General features: G+C 38.3%; 1 protein-coding gene across 5 annotated transcripts in view; it reads left to right on the top strand.

The window, feature by feature from the left end:
- Positions 1-19,857, top strand: part of LOC124147532 — a 159,542-nt gene that overhangs the window by 137,616 nt on the left and 2,069 nt on the right. Inside the window, exons 3-26 of one of the 5 annotated variants that reach the window (XR_007218934.1) lie at positions 2,254-2,469; positions 2,709-2,909; positions 4,125-4,256; positions 6,202-6,345; positions 7,059-7,202; positions 7,803-7,946; positions 8,547-8,690; positions 9,224-9,361; positions 11,837-11,945; positions 12,226-12,305; positions 12,564-12,877; positions 13,239-13,326; positions 13,413-13,489; positions 13,730-13,766; positions 14,004-14,104; positions 14,338-14,466; positions 14,914-15,059; positions 15,487-15,622; positions 16,201-16,347; positions 16,512-16,533; positions 17,812-17,846; positions 18,096-18,215; positions 19,279-19,319; positions 19,661-19,797. Coding sequence is in view for 4 of the 5 variants with exons in the window: in XM_048387365.1 (XP_048243322.1) it covers positions 2,254-2,469; positions 2,709-2,909; positions 4,125-4,256; positions 6,202-6,345; positions 7,059-7,202; positions 7,803-7,946; positions 8,547-8,690; positions 9,224-9,361; positions 11,837-11,945; positions 12,226-12,305; positions 12,564-12,877; positions 13,239-13,326; positions 13,413-13,489; positions 13,730-13,766; positions 14,004-14,104; positions 14,338-14,466; positions 14,914-15,059; positions 15,487-15,622; positions 16,201-16,347; positions 16,512-16,533; positions 17,812-17,846; positions 18,096-18,215; positions 19,279-19,395; positions 19,661-19,797 (3,058 nt within the window). In the remaining variant the exon portion in view is untranslated. Of the gene's footprint in view, positions 1-2,253; positions 2,470-2,708; positions 2,910-4,124; positions 4,257-6,201; positions 6,346-7,058; positions 7,203-7,802; positions 7,947-8,546; positions 8,691-9,223; positions 9,362-11,836; positions 11,946-12,225; positions 12,306-12,563; positions 12,878-13,238; positions 13,327-13,412; positions 13,490-13,729; positions 13,767-14,003; positions 14,105-14,337; positions 14,467-14,913; positions 15,060-15,486; positions 15,623-16,200; positions 16,348-16,511; positions 16,534-17,811; positions 17,847-18,095; positions 18,216-19,278; positions 19,396-19,660; positions 19,798-19,857 lie in introns of all 5 variants that reach the window. The other 4 variants (XM_048387365.1, XM_048387366.1, XM_048387367.1 and 1 more) reach the window with 4 other exon arrangements.

Here is a 19,857-nt window from a genome sequence, read left to right as displayed (position 1 = left end):
TCGAAGAGAAGTATAATTTATGAAAGATTTACAAAAAAATGATTCTATTAAGGTTTGCTGATGATGATTGAGTAGATTAGCTACAAGAGCAACGGAATATTTTCGATGAAAATTGTTTAGCATGGAAACTAAATGTCAACCTGTCAATAACTACAATATAAGTGAGATTGTTAAACAGTTTTGAGTGGTATATATCATTATGATATTGTAGAAGAACAAAAGTACCTTGGACTATTGATCATGACCCCCATCTTTAAATTTAACAAGAGCAGTGTCAAATTTGGCGTCAAATGGAAACGGTTACCTTTAAATGTTCTTAATGTGGCCTGGACATGGGGAAACTTCCTCTGATAATATACTTCAAAATATGTAATTAAAAACCTAAACCTATCATTCTGTGTGAATGCGAAATAAGTGGTCATCAAATATTACATGTACAGGTACAAATACTTGCGCTGTCTCGAACCTGTGACTCAGTCCCTTTGACTTTAGAATTTTATCTCGAAGTTGGCATTTGTCACATCAACAGCTTCGAGAAACGCAAAAAAAAGCAATTCACATAGTTGCTGTAAATTCTGCCATATACAGGCTGTGGAATCGTGAATAAAGTAAAACCCAGAGATCTCTTGTCTAACTTGGTTTCGTCCACAGACGTCATGGGCATATATATAAATACCAAGACCACGTGCAACGCATTCAGCTGTTGTCGTTCCTACACGTAATACATGTACACATGTACACATGGACATTTGTCACAATTTGTATTGGTCATTTCCTGCATAATTACTTCAATTAGTCATTGCAGGCACGTCATGTGTTCTTGATTAATGGTGTATGCAGTCGTATTGCCATGGATCTACAATACTGAGTCTGTTACTTGATCTAGCTTGCTGGCTGGCTGTCCATTCCTGGCAGTCTTGAAAGTCCGGATCCATCCTTAAAAAGCCCCCGAAAGCAATACATTAAAAATAAATATTAATACGAGAATCAGTCCAACGATTAATTCACCCTATGCCAACCACAAATTATCAAGAATTAACATCTGTTGGGCATTTGCTTTTGAGCAGAACATTAACAAACTTAAAATAATCGTGAACACATTATACCTTATAATATGCACTTCGTTTATGTCCGTCAATAGCCTTTTATACAATAAACATTTGAAAATGAATTTGTATATTCACCTGATCTAAGCTCGTTGTATATAATACAGGTACTACCTGCCAAGAAGAAAAGTTCGGAGACGCCTGTAGCTACTCATGTCACTGCACTCCGCCCTGCAACCAGGCAACTGGAGTCTGTAACGGTACATGTGATCGAGGTTGGTTTGGTGGGAATGGGCAAACTTGTCAGAGAGGTGAGTTTTCTTGCCACAAGAGTGAGAGAGAGAGAGAGAGAGAGAGAGAGAGAGAGAGAGAGAGAGAGAGAGAGAGAGAGAGAGGCCTTCTACGATCTGACTTGCGTCTTATGTATTTAAGTGACCAGCTTCGACGGGATACCAATCTGAAAACACTGACAACAGCTCTCAATACAGCCGCAGCTCTCAATACAATTTTCCATCTATTTTCACATTCAAGATATTCGACAGTGACTTTATGCAAGATATTCATAGGTGCACTGACTTATTATAGATCCTGTTATTCATTGCTGCTGCCAGTTATTTGACCTATTGTGTTCCCTCTTGTGGATGTGAGCTTAATCCTCTGTGTTTCAATATAATATGTTAACTATTCAATGACCTTGTGTGGTTAATTATTGATTTCGCAATTTAGGTCTGCAAGAACCGATTTGTGGGTTAACCTTCATGTTTCAACATAGGGAATCACCTCGCAGCAACATGCTGTAACAAATCGAAAATGTTTCAAAGCCTTGCATCCCATTTTTTCATTCAAACAGATGACACCACACTCACCCCATCTGTATTTTGTATGTTAAACCTTTCAGACTCTACCACTAGTTATTCATATTTTAAAGCTACGCGGATGCTGTCACCATAACGCGACTGATCACATGATGTTTGAAATGGTTTGAAATTAGATCTTTGATATTTTAACAGAAGTGTGTCCTTTGGGATATATCCTTCAAACATTCACAATTACCACATGTCTGTAACAGTAATCCCTAGTTAATTGTGCAAATATCACTTATCTGTTGGATCCACCAAGATCAATTTCCTAGGATTTAAATAGAAACGTTTTCCTCATACAAATTACAATGTTAAAGTTAATTTATCTTCGTACTTGTTGGTACAAGAGAACGTTGCCTTCCACAAGACGGCAACTTCGTCCCCAACTGACTATGCGTCTAAAGGCTGGACTGCAGACAAAGCCGTGGATGGGAACCGGGACCAGGATATGTTCAACGGCCCCTGCTTTCACTCTCATTCTACGGCACGTAACCCTACGTGGACAGTTGACCTGGGACAGCCGTACAGGATACACGACGTCAGGATATACAACAGGGCAGGATGTATGTATCAGTTCAGTTAGCGCTGATTTTGCAGGATATGACAAAACATTTTAGTGCACCCCGATTAGGAACAACGTGTGTCTGTCACATTTCAATTGAATGTGCTCACAATGTCTTATTTTAATAAGATGATAGGGGAACTGAATCATATCATGTGCAATGTGATTAGCTCTCTGTTATTGTTCAAGAGCACATTGCACCCTGCGTCAGTAAATCATTTCTTTCATTGCATGATTTAGATCCTCAGTTGATCAGGGCTGCTGTCCTCACACTGAGTAACTCCAGCAGCTCCACACCCGGCGTCACCTGCTACACCTTCCCCTCTGGCACAGCTAAAACTATCAACAGCGTGTACGACGTGACGTGTGACGGCACAGGGAGATACTTCACCATCAAACACAGCAATAAACCACTAAATCTGTGTGAGGTGGAGATTTATGGTAAGGATAATTGCTCATTACAGTTAACTATGCCTTTTAATTAGCACATATTTGATCTATAGAAAATACTAAAGCTCGGAACTTAAAACATTAACTTCACGAGTGACATATTTTCCGTAATCACTCGTACCTGATGGATTATTCTGTAAATATTCAATGACTGGGACTTTTGTCATGTTTGCTCTCTTGAAGTGCACGTAAAGTGAAAGCATTGATTGCGATTCTCCTTCATAAAAGTGCTTAATCGGATTCCAAAATATATCTATACGTGGACTAAAGCTACCGGCACAACGGTGCAGCAGTGCGTCACAATGGCTTTCATTGGCTGATATGATGACTTGGTTTCAGCGTTTACTATACACTCTATCTTGTGATGCTTATCAGCTATACAGATACGCCAGGAAGCAACCCAGAGCAAATCTAGGAGTGTTGCTATTTATGTTAATCAAACGTTGTGGGCACTGTCAACGGATGATCTGAGAGAAACAAAGCCCTTTAATGCGATTGAAAGAAACTGAGTCAGAAGTCGGCAAAAATCCTACAGTCATCAATTATTCTTTATCGATTTTTTTTATTGATTCTTTTGAATACAAACGGAGTTTCAGTTTGAAGGCTTTGTCTTGCAAAAGGAAATCAAATATGTACCACATTACCACTTACAACTGAACATCTTGGAAGCTGATATCAGAGGTGATGTGACCTGAGGTTGAACGCCGCGTTCACGATTATTGCACTTATATAGCGACGTGCATGCACCTATACGTGCGTGCATTTGTGTGATTTTGTACTGGGCCAGACTAATGCCGATGTAGTAGTGCTAGCCCACTGAGAAACAATCCACAGTTTAACAACAGAACATAGTTATGGCTAGAAAAGTGTCACTGTTTTAATGATCTCTGTGAAGCATGAAGTAGGGGCCGCGACTGTAGACAAAGATGGCTGGGACACGTGAGTGTAGCCGTATTATAGGCGCTTAGACGAGGCTGACATAAAAACAAAGACATTCACTCAGCTGTATCGGTGAGAGACAAGGGTTACAGGGTAGACATGATGTGATGCAGATGGGGAGATTCAGTTTGTCCTGTGTGTCCTGTGTGTCCTGAGGACTCTTGGCAAGGGTGGCAGGGACATCGGTGGGGCAGGATATGCTCGCCTTTCTGCGAAAACCTGGAAAACCTTTGGAAACAAGGATATTCACTATCATCCTACTTTAAGTTTGCAGCCCAGGAGTCTTTGGCGATAGCTGCAATCAGTTCTGCCACTGCTTCCAAGCAACGTGTGACCCAGTCAGCGGTGTGTGTCCTGGAGACTGTAGACCAGGGTGGCAGGGAGAGAGATGTGATACAGGTGAAGAGATTAAGTCAGTGGTGTCTGTCCTCAAGAATGGGTGCCACCGGTAGGGCAGGATATGCTCACCTTTCTGCAAAAACCTGTAATCACCAGTAGTTCACAATGATCCATAAACACATGCTCCTGATATTGTCGAAATGTTTCAATAGAGATCTTTCATAATTATGGAAAAGCTTATGTCCCTTTTGTTTACAGTTATTGAATGTTGAGGAGCAATAGGGTACACTATTAAATGTTAGTCAAGTCAAAGATGTGTATTACATTTACGGCCATATAAATAGGAGCAACATATAAGTTTTATACATTCGTGTCTAAGAGAAATGGCATGTTTGACATATAAAGACAGTTGTAATATGACAGCATCCTTTTTTAAGAGAGACGAGAAATCAAAACAGATACAAGGTGCCTTGACAGAAAGCGTTCTGGTATAAACGTATTTCTTAGATAACAAAAAAAGACATAAATAGTAAAGTGTATTTCATTTCCTATAACTAAATGATATGATGGGCACAACCTCTTCTAAGGTTTCACTGGACATTTTTGTTTCCCATGCCTCTACAGGTGAAAAGATTGATGTTTTGGCATTCCACTGTAATCAAACGCATTAGTCGAAGTAAATAAAGTAAGACTGCCAAACCTTGAGGTCGCAGAACCAAAAATGATGAACGTCAGAGGCCGCAGATGCGATCACAAACTCGTAGGAATTGGACAAGAGGTTAAGGAGGAACAGGACAAACACTTATTATTTGTAATGAATTAGTTTTGAATTTTCTGCCCTTAGTCTCGAGACCTATGAGTTGAGGATTTTCAGTATGCCGTTGTCCATGATTGGGTTACAGACTGAAAAATAAATAGTTAATAATGAACAGAACGATTACGTTCTTGGTTGGAGTCCTACAAATAATAAGAACAACTACAAAATGGATTCTGGCTTTTCACTTGAAACCATAAATATTAATATTTTGTAATGTGTTCATGCCAACTATGTTCAAACACTATTTTAAATATGATTGAACCATTGTATAATGTGCTGATGATGGCTTTCGTTGGACATTCTTGGGAAATAGCTTGTTCATACATTTATACAATAACCATTTGGAAACAAACACCTCTAATATTATCCCGTATTATTTAATACTTGGTCTTTAAACAAGTCATCATCCTGCAAAATAACAATGACAGTTTTCCGAAGTTGACAAAGCAATATTTCATTGCAGTGAACATGACACTTGATATTTCACTGCAGTGAACATAACACTTTGAAGGAACTATTGTCATACAAGAATGACATCACCTCAGATTGTTTCCCTTTATAGTAAGTGTCTCGCCCGCACACAAACTGTTTGACTTCCTTTTAGCGTTAGCTCCCCATTGACAAGGCAAAATAATAACAGATGGTTAATGTTGCTTCATGTCGTTTAATTTGTTATTCTCTTAAAAACATTTCGTTTTAAACTGTAAATGTTTACATTAAACTCGTCAATCGAATGTTATTTGACCAGCAACGGTCTCGGAGTTTTCAAGAATATTTTGGATTTTGTATATAATCATATCTATATTACTGGTACAGAATTTTAGTTACCCCAAATATGTTCTGTTACTTTTGTTAATATGTTTATAAGATTTTGCAAACACGAAACTACTTTTTTAGTCGCAAATACAAGGGGTGGTGAACCGTCCCAGTGTGTCAGGTAGGGGTAATTAACGTTTCAAGGTTTTACATTTTTTAATGAAATACGTTGATGTCCCCATAGATAACATGAAGTATATAATAAATAGCACAGGATACGAAGATATCCCATGGCGGCGGGGGGCAAGGATATATTTTCACGAGTGGTTAGGCCAATATTTCTCCTTTCTCCGTCACTGATGAGAGAAACATGATATTTCACTCGAAATCTCCTCTAGGTAATGTCTTTATGACTTGGTGCTTGCTCCACAGTGTGCCCAAATGGAAGTTATGGGCCGAAGTGCAACAACATGTGCACTGATAGGAATTGTGCAGGAGACTCGCCATGTGATCACATAAGCGGGACATGTGTTTCTGGGTGTGAAGCTGGATGGATGGGTGACGACTGCATAGAGGGTAATTATCATAGTTTACATTTTAAAGACATTCAAACATGTCGAAAGTGTATTCCATTGTTAAGGCTACTGACTCCTCTTTCCAAGTGACTTGACATACTATTCTAGCCATAAAAAGAACATTAAACACTCTGCTATTTGTAATATGTAAATGACATAGTTACTTCTCCTTCTCAACGGTGTTATTAGCCTTCATAACATATGGTCGTTTAAATAACTTTCGATGCAAATAGTGATTTACCCAACCATTGAGGTTTGAACAAGCATTAAGACAATAAAAACAGCATTCATCAATATGTAAGCTTTACACCTACTGTAACATGTTCAAAACAATGTTTATCTCGAACGGTTTAGAAATCACGCAGAACGTTATAACCAATCATATTTTGTGTTGTAACAAATCATATTGAGCTAGAACCAGGTTTTGTATTGTATTAGCAATATTTCACCTATATCACGTTCGCTTGTTTGTAATTGAGTCTGGACTAGACTCTTACTACCCTTTCACAGTCGCCTCTTATGATAGGTATAGGTTAGAAGACTATCTCTTCAGGACACTGATATCAAGTAAATTTCCCTTAGAAATTATCCTTTTTATTTAAATTCCACATGTTACTAAAATGCATATTACTGAGACTTTGAATTTAATAATAGGCATAACAATATTTAGCAAAAGGGTTCTAATATGTTCGTGACATTGTGACTTTTTCACAGCATGTTCAAATGGAAGCTATGGACAGAACTGCAAGAACTCGTGTCAAGATAGGAAGTGTGCTGGGGACTCGTCATGTGATCACATTAGAGGGGCATGTGTTTCCGGGTGTGAGCCAGGTTGGATGGGTGAAGATTGTAGAGAAGGTTACCATCTGAATGAATATTTTAACGTTTAACTGACAATCTCTCAACGGTGGGTGTTATTAGCCCTCATAACATGTTGTCATTTAAATAACTTTCGATGCAAATAGTGATGTACCCAACCATTGAGGTTTGAACAAGCATTAAGACAATAAAAACAGCATTCATCAAAATGTAAGCTTTACAAAAGGAACCTACTATAACATGTTCAAAACAATGTTTATCTCGAGCCGTTTAGAAATCACGCAGAACGTTATAACCAATCATATTTTGTGTTGTAACAAATCATATTGAGCTAGAACCAGGTTTTGTATTGTATTAGCAATATTTCACCTACATGATGTTCGCTTCTCTGTTATTGAGTCTGGACTAGACTCTTACTATCCTTTCACAGTCACCGCTTAAGAAAAGTATAGGTTACAAGACTATATATCCCGTAAAGACACTGATGTCAAGTAAATTTCCCTTTGAAAATATCCTTTTTAGTTAAATTCCACATGTGACGAAAATGCATAGAACTGCTATTTTGAATTTGATAATAAGCATTACCAATATTTAGCATAAGGGGTCTAATGTGTTCATGACATTGTGACTTCTTCACAGCATGCTCCAATGGAAGCTATGGACAGAACTGCAAGAACTCGTGTGATGACAGGAAGTGTGCTGGAGACTCGCCCTGTGATCACATTAGAGGGACATGTGTTTCCGGGTGTGAGCCAGGTTGGATGGGTGAAGATTGTAGAGAAGGTGACCATCTGAATGAATACTTTAACGTTTTACTGACAATCTCTCAACGGTGGGTGTTATTAGCCCTCATAACATGTGGTCGTTTAAATAACTTTCGATGCAAATAGTGATGTACCCAACCATTGAGGTTTGAACAAGCATTAAGACAATAAAAACAGCATTCATCAAAATGTAAGCTATACAAAAGGAACCTACTATAACATCTTCAAAACAATGTTTATCTCGAGCCGTTTAGAAATCACGCAGAACGTTATAACCAATCATATTTTGTGTTGTAACAAATCATATTGAGCTGGAACCAGGTTTCGTATTGTATTAGCAATATTTCACCTATATGATGTTCGCTTCTCTGTTATTGAGTCTGGACTAGACTCTTACTATCCTTTCACAGTCACCGCTTAAGAAAAGTATAGGTTACAAGACTATATATCCCGTAAAGACACTGATGTAAAGGAAATTTCCCTTTGAAAATATACTTTTTATTTAAATTCAACATGTGACGAAAATGCATATAACTGATATTTTGAATTTGATAATAGGCATATACAATATTTAACAAAAGGGTTCTAACGTGTTCGTGACATTGTGACTTCTTCACAGCATGCTCAAATGGAAGCTATGGACAGAACTGCAAGAACTCGTGTAATGACAGGAAGTGTGCTGGGGACTCTTCATGTGATCACATTAGAGGGACATGTGTTTCCGGGTGTGAGCCAGGTTGGATGGGTGAAGATTGTAGAGAAGGTGACCATCTGAATGAAAATTTTAAAGTTTTACTGACAATCTCTCAACGATGGGTGTTATTAGCCCTCATAACATGTTGTCGTTTAAATAACTTTCGATGCAAATAGTGATGTACCCAACCATTGAGGTTTGAACAAGCATTAAGACAATAAAAACAGCATTCATCAAAATGTAAGCTTTACATTGCATATTACTGATATTTTGAATTTGATAATAGGCATATACAATATTTAGCAAAAGGGTTCTAATGTGTTCGTGACATGTGATCACGTACGAGGGACATGTGTTTCTGGGTGTGAGCCAAGGTGGATGGGTGAAGACTGCAGAGAAGGTGGTTATCGTTGTTTTACAGTTTGAGTTAAACATAGAAATATATATCCAACGTGTATTTCTCGACGTGTTGAGTCTCCTTTATGAGTGAGTATTGACATTGCATATTCAAATCAAGATGAACTATTACTTAAATCCATTTATATTTGCTATGTCGGTAACAACTCATATCACAACTTAAGGTTTACACGATAATGTTCCAGCCTGTGACATTGGACGTTACGGAGCTAACTGTGACAAGACTTGCGTCTCCAGACAGTGTGTGGGGAACTCTTCCTGTAACTCAACAGGGGACTGTGACACCGGGTGTGAGACAAGGTGGTCAGGAGCGGACTGCACAGGTAATGATCATATGTCACGAGGGCGCTTGATGGCTTGTGGCGGCGTATGTGGACTGCTTCTGATAGTTTTCGTTTAGTGAAATAATGGAGGATTTGGACGTTGTCCCAGTTGATGTTGTGATTAGGGCAGTTGCTGATATGGTCCGAGATGACCGATTTGTTGTCTGTTTCACCAGTGTTGACCATAATTGTTTCTTGGTGACATTTGAACACATTATATAATCATTAATCTCGACATATAAATTATATCTTGAGACAAGACGTAGCATGCTAAAAATAGGTGATTTCGTGTCCCACTTTCTCTTATTAATTAGTGTTGCTTTATATCTAAACTGTCCAAGTCGGACTAGAAACATTTGTTTTAAAATATACATTAGGTTTGAATTACATAGCATGCAGTGGAGCAAAAGCTTTTGTTGTTCAATGTATCCTTGTGTGGATATAACACCAATTGTGTGTCTCTCTCTATTTCCTGAGGTATACAGAAATAGTGTTGAGTGGTTTCGAGCATTTTATATTCCTTTCAGGATAGTTTTCCCTACACATTACATCGATATAAGCCACAGGGTCATATCACTCCTTGCCAGTGGCTTCAGAATTAAGTCCACCAAAGTACAGGCCAGAATCAGTGTTTACATTTATCAAAGATTTTATCTTAGATTTTCACATACTAACCTCGTTCTTTCTACAGAAGTTTTAACAGTACTAATGTACACCCCCGCATAATTGCCTTTTGAATAGGTAGATTTATCTTACCAATGTACAGATGTTCAGGCGACACTGACTTGTTACTACATCTAAAAGTAATGATCACATGGTAGTTTAACTGCCACATCTTTGCCATTTTATGCAACGTTTAGGGGCATTTGAATACCTGTTGTGTAACAGCTGATCAATGTCGTGTCATCTGCAAACAGAATTCCTGGCATGGGCATCGTCCCCATGGGAGACATAGTCCACAACCGGAACTGCTTAGTACATGAAGTAAATCGTTGATATAAAGAGTAAAGAGCAATGCTGATATGACACGACCCTGACCTACACCCTTTTTAACAGGGAAAACATCAGATTTGAACCCAGCAAAGCTAACACATGAGCACATAGAATTGTTAGATGGACATTGATACCAAATTTATGTTATTTATAAAAGAGACCGTGAAATCAAACACGATCGAAGGCTTTCTCGTTATCGATAAAGGCACAATAAACTGGTGATTTGTTTTCGTTAAAGAATGAAATACCTCCTAGAAGAGTGAGGGCCGCCGTTTCAGCACCAGCATGTTTCCTAAATCGAAACTGTAGGGGTGAGGAAAGGCTACTTTGTCGCTTGTCCATTTTTCTAAGCATTGAGAAGCATTCTTTCGAAATGCTTACTTAGGACTGGTGTTAATGTTATGCCCCTGTAGGATCACTTTTACTTTTTCCTCGTCCCTTATGTACTGGTAAGATTTCGCCAATATGATACACTTTGGGTATATATTCAAGTTTAATAATATCATTGAATAATACCACATCATGCTTTAATAAAGATCTTCCCGCGTAATATGTTCATTGGTGAGCTGTACATATCTTGGATAGTCTATGACATGTGTAAGGTATTGAGATGAACTATTACTTTAATCTCTTTAGATTTTCTATGTCGGGTACAACTCATATGACAAATGTAGATAGTTACCTCCTTTGTTTGTATAATTGTGTTAGTTTGTTGTTTAATGCCGCACTAAGAAATATTCCAGCTATATGACGACCGACTGTAAATCATGGTCTGGACCAGACAATATACGCGAAAAAAACCCTCTCAGAGTAGATTGTACGATTCCGACTATGTCATGAATATGTGTTTAAGAGTCACTATCAAAGAATGATGACACCATGTGTTCGCGAAAAATGTGAGCGTATCATGCCCCATCAGTGGCACCCGTCACAAACACATGAAAAGACAAATCAGTTGTTCACCTGAAAAGAGTAGGGAACATTTGATAAGTCAGAATCGGGAATTGCATCTGACCTAATTTTTTTCCTGAGGCCTTAAATGTTGTAACCTTGTTCAAACAATTTCTGACTCTGAATCATTATGCATAGATCTAAATATGAAACAGATGAAGCTGTCTCACTGGCCTTCCTTGAGTTCTAGTTCAAGTGTTTCCTCCCACATTAAGCTGACACGCCGCGATATAACTGGAATATTGTTAAAAGCGGCGTTAAACCAAACTCACTCACTCACTCACTAGTTCAAGTGCGTAAATCGGTGGAAGGGAATTGGCTATTTGACCATTATTGAACGATATCAGATCATCGATATACCTGAAGCTCAGGTTAAACTTCTTGGCCAAATTACCTTGTTTTGAAGCATGTCGCAAGCTTTGAATATTTTCATCATACAATGTTTGCATGTCTGACAAGCAGAATTTAATGTACATATATTAATATACATTTTTGTTTATTCGTGTATTTTTTTAAGTGTTATATTTGCAGTACAAATCCAAGCTTCTACATCCCCGGCTGTGCCTGTCGCGGCAGTTGGTGGTGCTGTGGCCGGCCTTGTCCTGTTGGTCCTGGTGCTGGTCCTCCTCATCATCATCAGGTCAGTTTTACCCGCCTGGAAACATTGAACTAAATTTCTCATCAAAGTGTAAATAGGATACTGGTGACCATGTGCCTATACTTGCCTTTGCATGTGTTTGTGACGGGTGCCACCTGTGGGGCAGATACGCTCAGCTTTTTCACCTGGTATCATTACTATTTGATAGTGAAAAACACATGCTTATGATATAGTCGGAATCGTATAATCGATTCTGCTTTATACAGATATTCTATTGGATATGGAAAGGGTTTTGTCGCTTTATTTAATTAATTATTTATAGGAGGAGACGAAACAGAGGGAATAAGTCTCCTGATGGACCAGTATATGATGAGACATCTCCAAGGAATAGAAAGCTCCAAGGTATGATATATTTGTTATCTAGCTTATGCGGTATGGCCATAGTGGCTTTACTTTCGTATAATATATATTAGTTATATTGCAGTTGATACTGTTCTACAGTCGTAGTAATGCTGAAGATGTGATGTCGATTGGCTAACATACAGCTTTTAAATGTGGTAGGTACGTGTCAATATTGACATGATTTGCCATGGTGTATCACATGCGTTCTTTGATATAATCTTCAGAAAGAAGTTACTATTCTGCTGGTCATGGTTTCAGGTGCTGATAACGTTTACATGAATGTTGGGTTTGAGGAGAACAAATCCGTGTCCAAGAAAGGACACACTCTGACAATGGGTGACAAAGACCACGGCCATCCAGAGCACCAGAAGGAAGCTGATTCCCAGAGTGTGGCCAACCAAGAGGAAGACGACAAGGACGCCAATGTTGACATACATCCGAAGGGGGAAGCAGTATCGGGTGTCTCAGGATGTAGCTATTACAACTTAGGCGACCTTGGTCACGTGATTCCCTTGTCTTCTCTTGAGGCAAGAGTACGTGAAATTGAAAATCATCCCCAAGAGGCATTCGAGGTAAAGTTGTGTTTTATTGAAAGACAAATGTCTGGTCTGTATTCGGAGTCCTCTTCCTCAAACCAGTGTAGAATGTTGAGAAGGACAACGATAATACAAGTGCAGGTCTTTTATTTCTCAGTAAAAATAATAAACAAATAACAAATAATCCCATGCAGGATAAATGCACAGATGTTTATAGCTGTTATGATACGAAAAGTTTTATATGTTCTTTTCAGTTGACGGTTTCGTGAACAGTGTTTTCCTCAAATTCTTTTGAGTTTTGCCAAGATCACGAATTTTGTGAACAGTATTTTGAGCAGGTTCTTTTCACTTTTGCTAAGATGACGGTGTTTGTGAATAGTTACTCTGTATGTCTTAGCGCTTGCCAGGCGGATTTACCCACAGCTACGTAGAATCTCAGAAGGCAGGGAACAAAGGGAAGAATAGATTCAAGGGATACTATCCATGTGAGTATGAGAGAACGTGCTTGCCTGTCCACTTATTAAATATAATATGGCTTCCTGCTGAACACGCAATCATCCATTTCTCCTAGATGACTACAACCGTGTGGTGTTGCACAACGACAGTGACGGCAGTAGAGGCGACTACATCAACGCCAGCTACCTAGATGTGAGTTTGGATTTGTCATTATTTAAATAGCATGGTTATGAAGTTGTTTTCTCGTTCTTCTCCTTGTTAAGGTTACATACCAGTTCCCGCAATACAGTAGTACCATGAGCCCATGTTATGTAAAAACACACAGTAAATGTCCATTGCTAATGTTTTACATTCAAGTATACAATTTAGAAGAGAACTTAGCAAAAACCATTCTAGTTATAAATAACATCGTTTTTATCATGTCTCTTTCAGGGATATAAAACTGACAATCGATACATTGCAGCACAAGGTAGTACAAATGCTTATTGATAACAGTCGAGAACACGACATTTGAATAAATACAATTGTTAACAACATTACCATTATCCAATAAATGTGTGGCAGTCTAGATGTATAGATTCAGTGTCAGGTAACGGCTTGATACGTTTTGATATCTATAGCCATACGGTGTATTGTTTAATGAAATAACAGTATCTGTGTCATTGTCAGAATGATATTTAAGTAACGATAATAACGCTTTTCCTAGGTCCCTACAAGTCGGACATTGTCGGGGATTTCTGGAGGATGATTTGGCAAGAAGGTTGCACGTCTATTGTCATGGTAACAGGGTTGGTGGAAGCCGGCAAGGTAGGACAGTATTTGTTTGAAGGAAGTGAATCACGAGTGGTTTGGGGAAAATGTTTAGAAATTATTGTGTGAATTTTGAACTTAAGTGCATGGGCGAATCTTCAATGCAATATCTCAATAGCTCACATTACTTATTTATAACCTATTTCTATACAGACAAAATTTAATCATGTAATAGAGCACATCACTGAGCACATTCCCCACATTGGTACGTTGTTTACATTGGTTTACAGGTGAAGTGCCTTCAGTATTGGCCTTCGGAGAAAGGATCAGAGAAGTTTGGTGACGTTATGGTTACTGTGGAAACAGAGACACGACTAGCCAACTACACCATCACCAAGTTGGCTGTTGAGAATGAAAAGGTGGAAGTGAATCAGTCTGTACATCCTTGGTCATTAGCATTATTTATATTTTCAAGACATTGGAATCGGATTTGGAGTAGGTAAATATAAGAGAAATAAATAAATATTAGAGTACAGATACAAAGGTAATAACGTTGAGAGATCAAAGAGAAAGTAAAATGTTTTAATATTAACTGTTTAAACTGTTAAAACGAATTAAACAACTACCCAAGTTTCGTGTAACAATCATTGAATAAATGTAACCAATGCGTGCGTACGTGCGTGCGTGCGTACGTGCGTGCTTGCGTGCGTGCGTGCATGTGTGCATGTGTGCATGTGTGTGTGCTTTACTCCGATTCGACCAGTCCTTGTTTTAGCCCCTTATTGCCGAGCGCTGGGGATCAAAACCTAAACCTATAATATTACATTGTTTAAATATCCCTTTGGGACGCTTTTGACATGTTTCAGGAAAGCGAGAGACGGGATGTCTGCCACCTTCACTTCACCAGCTGGCCAGATCATGGTGTGCCGGACACTGCTGCCCTGCTGGACTTCATGTGGAGGGTCAAGGTCATATCTGGACAACAAACAGAGCCGATCATAGTCCACTGCAGGTGAAAAAAACTACACCGATAAAAGGGGTGCCTCAGTTTTCATGTATCTATCTACTAGTATGTCTATACATCTCTACATGCAATTCACTATTTTGACTTGAAACATATGACATTTCTTGCGAAAAGGGTTTGTCCGATTTAAATACACTTGTGTGTATCCATTGCCCTGATTAATAAAACGTTACATGTGTCAATATTTAATTATGCTGAAAGCCTTTTTTGTAAAGACACTCATTCGATCTTCACTGCCCCTAAGGAGAACAGAACATATCAATTGCATTATATTGTATAGACAGAGAAGATGTGGCTGAAGCAGAATTTTACCACAGACAACGAAACACTTGTTCCTGTCTAATGATATGTAGGGCCGATTAATCTTTTACCATGATTCGTATGCTTTAGTTGATTTACTGTCTCTTGTACTCAGTGCTGGCATAGGTCGGACAGGGACGTACATCGCTATCGAGAGTCTTGTGGAACAGGCTAAGACAGAGGGCGTTGTAGACGTCGTCAGCTTCGTCTCCAACATGAGAGGGCAGAGGAAGAACATGATTCAGACAAAGGTGAGTAAATACAGTAGTGGTTTCTTATTTTCTACTAAACATTGTGACACAAGGGTCATCAGAAATTGTTTCATTGAGAACAATAAGGAATGCAAATACAAGACTAATTTAATTTTTGTACTGAAATATGAAAGTGCCAATGGCAAAAATTAACTTATTTTCTCTGTGCATCTGTCGTCAAATACGATTTTGTAAACACGAAACTGCTCTTTTAGTCGCGAATACAATGCGTGGTGAACCGTCCCTGTGTGTTAGATAGGAAGAATTTACGTTTTTTGGTTTACATTAGTAATGAAATAATTTAATTTTCCGTTGGATTACGACAAAAAGTATGTAATGAATAGGATATTCCATGTGTCTCGTGAAATATCCTCTATTTATTATTGTTATGTACATGTACGTGTTTCTTGGGTTATTTTATGTATTACAATTGCTGCAAAACCATAATATCTATTTGAAAGAATCGTATATTATATCATCGTGATGTAACTGAAACACATTTCAAAGCAGCGTTACGCCCATTTGTCTCATTTAGGTATTGACTGTAATTATTATTCAAACACCTCTACACCCCCAAGGAGCAGTACCTGTTCGTGTATCAGGCGGTGGCGAGGGCGGTTGCAGAGGGTGACACGTCACTGGATTGTGACGTCATCAGAGAAATGAACCTGGATGACGTGTCAGACTTTGCTATGGGAAATAGGACTGTTCAACAACATATCAAGGCAGGGGTTGAAATTTACATCAGTAATGTTAATCATTCTCGATCATGATCGCTTTGGAAAGAGATGTTGCAATAACAAATAACATATCATACATTCATTAGAAACGCCAAATAACGGATCAAGTTACTATTACTACATGTTAAAACCTATTCATTCTTTTGCAGGTCTTTCAAAGTGAATTTCAAGGTATGCATACTTCCATAACAGTATAGCTAATTATATCATTTCATGTCGTGACATGTTAAATGTCATGATAAATGTTATCAATCTAATTGAAAGGTGAGTGAGTGGGTTAAGATTTAACGTCACATCGGCAATATTTTAGCCATATAGTGACGAGATCACTATATAAATCAATAATAAAGACATTTTGACAATATTAAAACCTGTCAACAAAGAACAGTAAAACAAACTAGACTATCACAGACATGAATATAAAAATAGCATGGAGCTATAGAAAGATGTAACGATACACAATACATGATAAAAACAGGCTATTGATCGCCAACCACTGAAGGTAGATCACCACACTTGGGACCATAGGGACTTACAGTACTTTTGCTACCTGCATGGATCCCAGCAGGATTTACACCATCCCTTCAGCCCCTGGCGATTGTATGCAAGTTTAGCCTTCAATATAATGATGGTTGTCAATATGGATGACGTTTTGAAATATTCACCCCTTGTGGTGGAAAAACCAATACAGTCAAGCAGGACATGCCTGACTGTGATTCTCTCATCACAAGGGATTCAAAATGGAGGATCCCCAGCTTTCAATAAGTATTCATTTGTATACCTGCTATGGCCAATACGACATCGTCTTATTATGACCTCTTCAAACTTGACTGACAACCCAATCTAATTATATAATTGATAAGAATTGATGACAAAATGTTCAATAAGTAACAAAAATGTATCTGATATTTTCGGCAAAGCCCTTTCTACTATACACTGATACATAATAGAAAGCTCTGTTTGTAGTTTTCCTTCTTCAGTATGTTTTCGAGGTAGTTTGTTAAAAGACATTCATGACCACCACCTTGTCATACCAGTTTAAAGGCTATCGTGACCTACTTTAAAAGTAAACATACATGTTTAAGTTTCACAACAGTTATTGACATAATATGCAGCGCCTTCATGTTTCACTGATGTAATTGGTCAAGGTTCTTAGTTTAAAACGTGGCGTCTTGAACCTAGCATCACCCTTAGGGTCATACAGAGTGTTCTCCAACGGACGAACTTGCGACATTGCTAACATTAAGAAAAGTGTTTTAATAAATGGAAAAAAAACTTATGATGATGGGTGTGAGGTGTGAGGTTTGTCAGCACCAAAGCCGTGCTCGAGGGTCTCATCAAAGTGTTAAATGTCAAAGACCTGCATCACTTCGGGCTTTCTTCTCCCACCAAGCTGTTACACCGTGATATAACTGGAATCCTCTTAGTTTACATGTGATTCGCTTCCAGACCAACCCGACGATTCACCCTTCAAGACTGTACCAGTAAGTACATGTACTCCCCTATATGGCAGACTTATTGTCAACACACCTGTCGTTGGCGTGCCCTGACGTAAACCATATCTCATCCAAAAGTTGTTCTTAGTTTTTCACAGAATATATTTTAAACAACGAAAACGGAGAATAATATATTGTATCTACGTTAATTACCATATATTTTTCATCTCCTATATACTCTTCAAATGAAATCTTATTTCCGCTTCAAATTCATTAATTTTCTTTTATATTCTCCAGTCATATACATCGCGGAATGGTTTCGTTATCATGACGTCACTTCCGAACAAAGAGGAAGTGTGGGAGACACTTTACAATAGTGACTGCCGAAGTATATTCACGTACCCTACACATGATCAGGTTGGTTAAAATTAGATACACATGTAACCGGTGCATGTGTTTTTCATATTATAAGCTATCAAATGTTCAAGCATTACTGCTTTTAGTTTGAGGAGGGAGAAGGGCATGTAGGAATTAAATGCATCCAATTGTTTTTTTGTATAGCGTATGAGGGTAACTATATTTCACTGTAAGATAAAGCCAACGGATAAATGTGGTTTCCTTTGGGGTTTTTCGGGTACATCTGCAAATATAAAAGATGGGATAGAGGCATCTACTACCTTCAGAATTGAATAACAAACATGGCTTCGCCCTTGTCTATTGCTCATCGAGTCGTTATTGATCATCGGAATTCTAAACACATTACTTGATAAGTGTTACCATGTTAAAAATACAAGTCTAAGATACCGAACACCAGTGTCTGACAAGGGCGTAGCGAAGGTCTCGGAGTTTAAAGAACTTTGTACACATTGATTAATGAATTTTCACATATTTGCTTGCAGTGATTTCCAGAATTAAAACAGTGGGAGTTGCCTAAAATAGTGTACCTTGTTCCATGTTGTCGTTATATAAGCCATCTCACTGCATTTGTTAACTTTATCACAAACCGGGCAGACGGGACATTGCATTAATTAGAGTAGCTTCTCGTTGGCAAAGGGCAATAAAATTACCGGGGGCATGAATGACATTAAAAAATAATAGTAGCTACGCCACTGTCTAAAGCACTTGGATTTTGGAAGTTTCAGTTGGAACTATATTAACTGTTGTCATTATACGAGTGACTTATCATTGATCGACCTTGTGTCGTAATATATCCATACGTATATTCCCGCAAAACTGGCTTTTGTTTAAGGACTGCCTGTGAGTGCCGAAAAAAAATTCAGGATATTAATTTAAGAATGACATTGTATGATAAAAAGGTTAGGACGCGTGGCATTATCTTATGTTAGGAATAAACTCGCCACATGATACAGCACACCCGCGTGATCACCTCTATTTACTCTATAACCATGACATAACAGTGTCGCAGGGTACATCGTATCTAGAAACAAAATAGACCAACTCATAAATGATTCTCTTTCAGTGTTATCTACCAACATCTGAAACTTCAGTGACAACCATGAGGTTCGAAGTGACTGTTTGCAGATCTACCCCATTGTCTGACAACATCTTACTAAACACGGTTGAAGTCAAATTAAAGGTACGCGTTCTTAACAAAATAAATAATCCAGTTCTGTTTTAAACCTTGGTATTTAATTGGTAACTAACCTGGGTCATTTAATCTAAACACTGATGTCCCTATTACATGGATGTTTTACTTTACTGGCTTAATTCATTACTTGTTATTATAAAAGAATATTCTCGGGTAACCTGCTTCTTACGTCATCTTAGCTGTGTCAAAAATAGATTAGGTAAGAACTAACAAGCTTTCTTCAAGCAATCCCATTCAACATTTATTGTTTCAGGATAGTGGCGAGGTCACTGTTATACAACACTACCACAACACCGGAAGTGCACGTGACGCGGAACTTGATTTGCTTATTGATAGCTTTCTGACATGGACCAATGATCCGGAACGAGTCTGCAGCATGATCATTTCTGAGTAAGTATATACGGAACCATCTAAACACTTGAACACCTCAGGGACATGCCCTTTCTGCAA

Source organism: Haliotis rufescens, unplaced genomic scaffold (genome assembly GCF_023055435.1).
Source record: "Haliotis rufescens isolate VD_foot unplaced genomic scaffold, xgHalRufe1.0.p SCAF_7, whole genome shotgun sequence".
NCBI lineage: Eukaryota > Metazoa > Mollusca > Gastropoda > Lepetellida > Haliotidae > Haliotis > Haliotis rufescens.
Note: the sequence above shows the minus strand (reverse complement) of the source record. Positions and strands in the feature narration are given on the sequence as shown.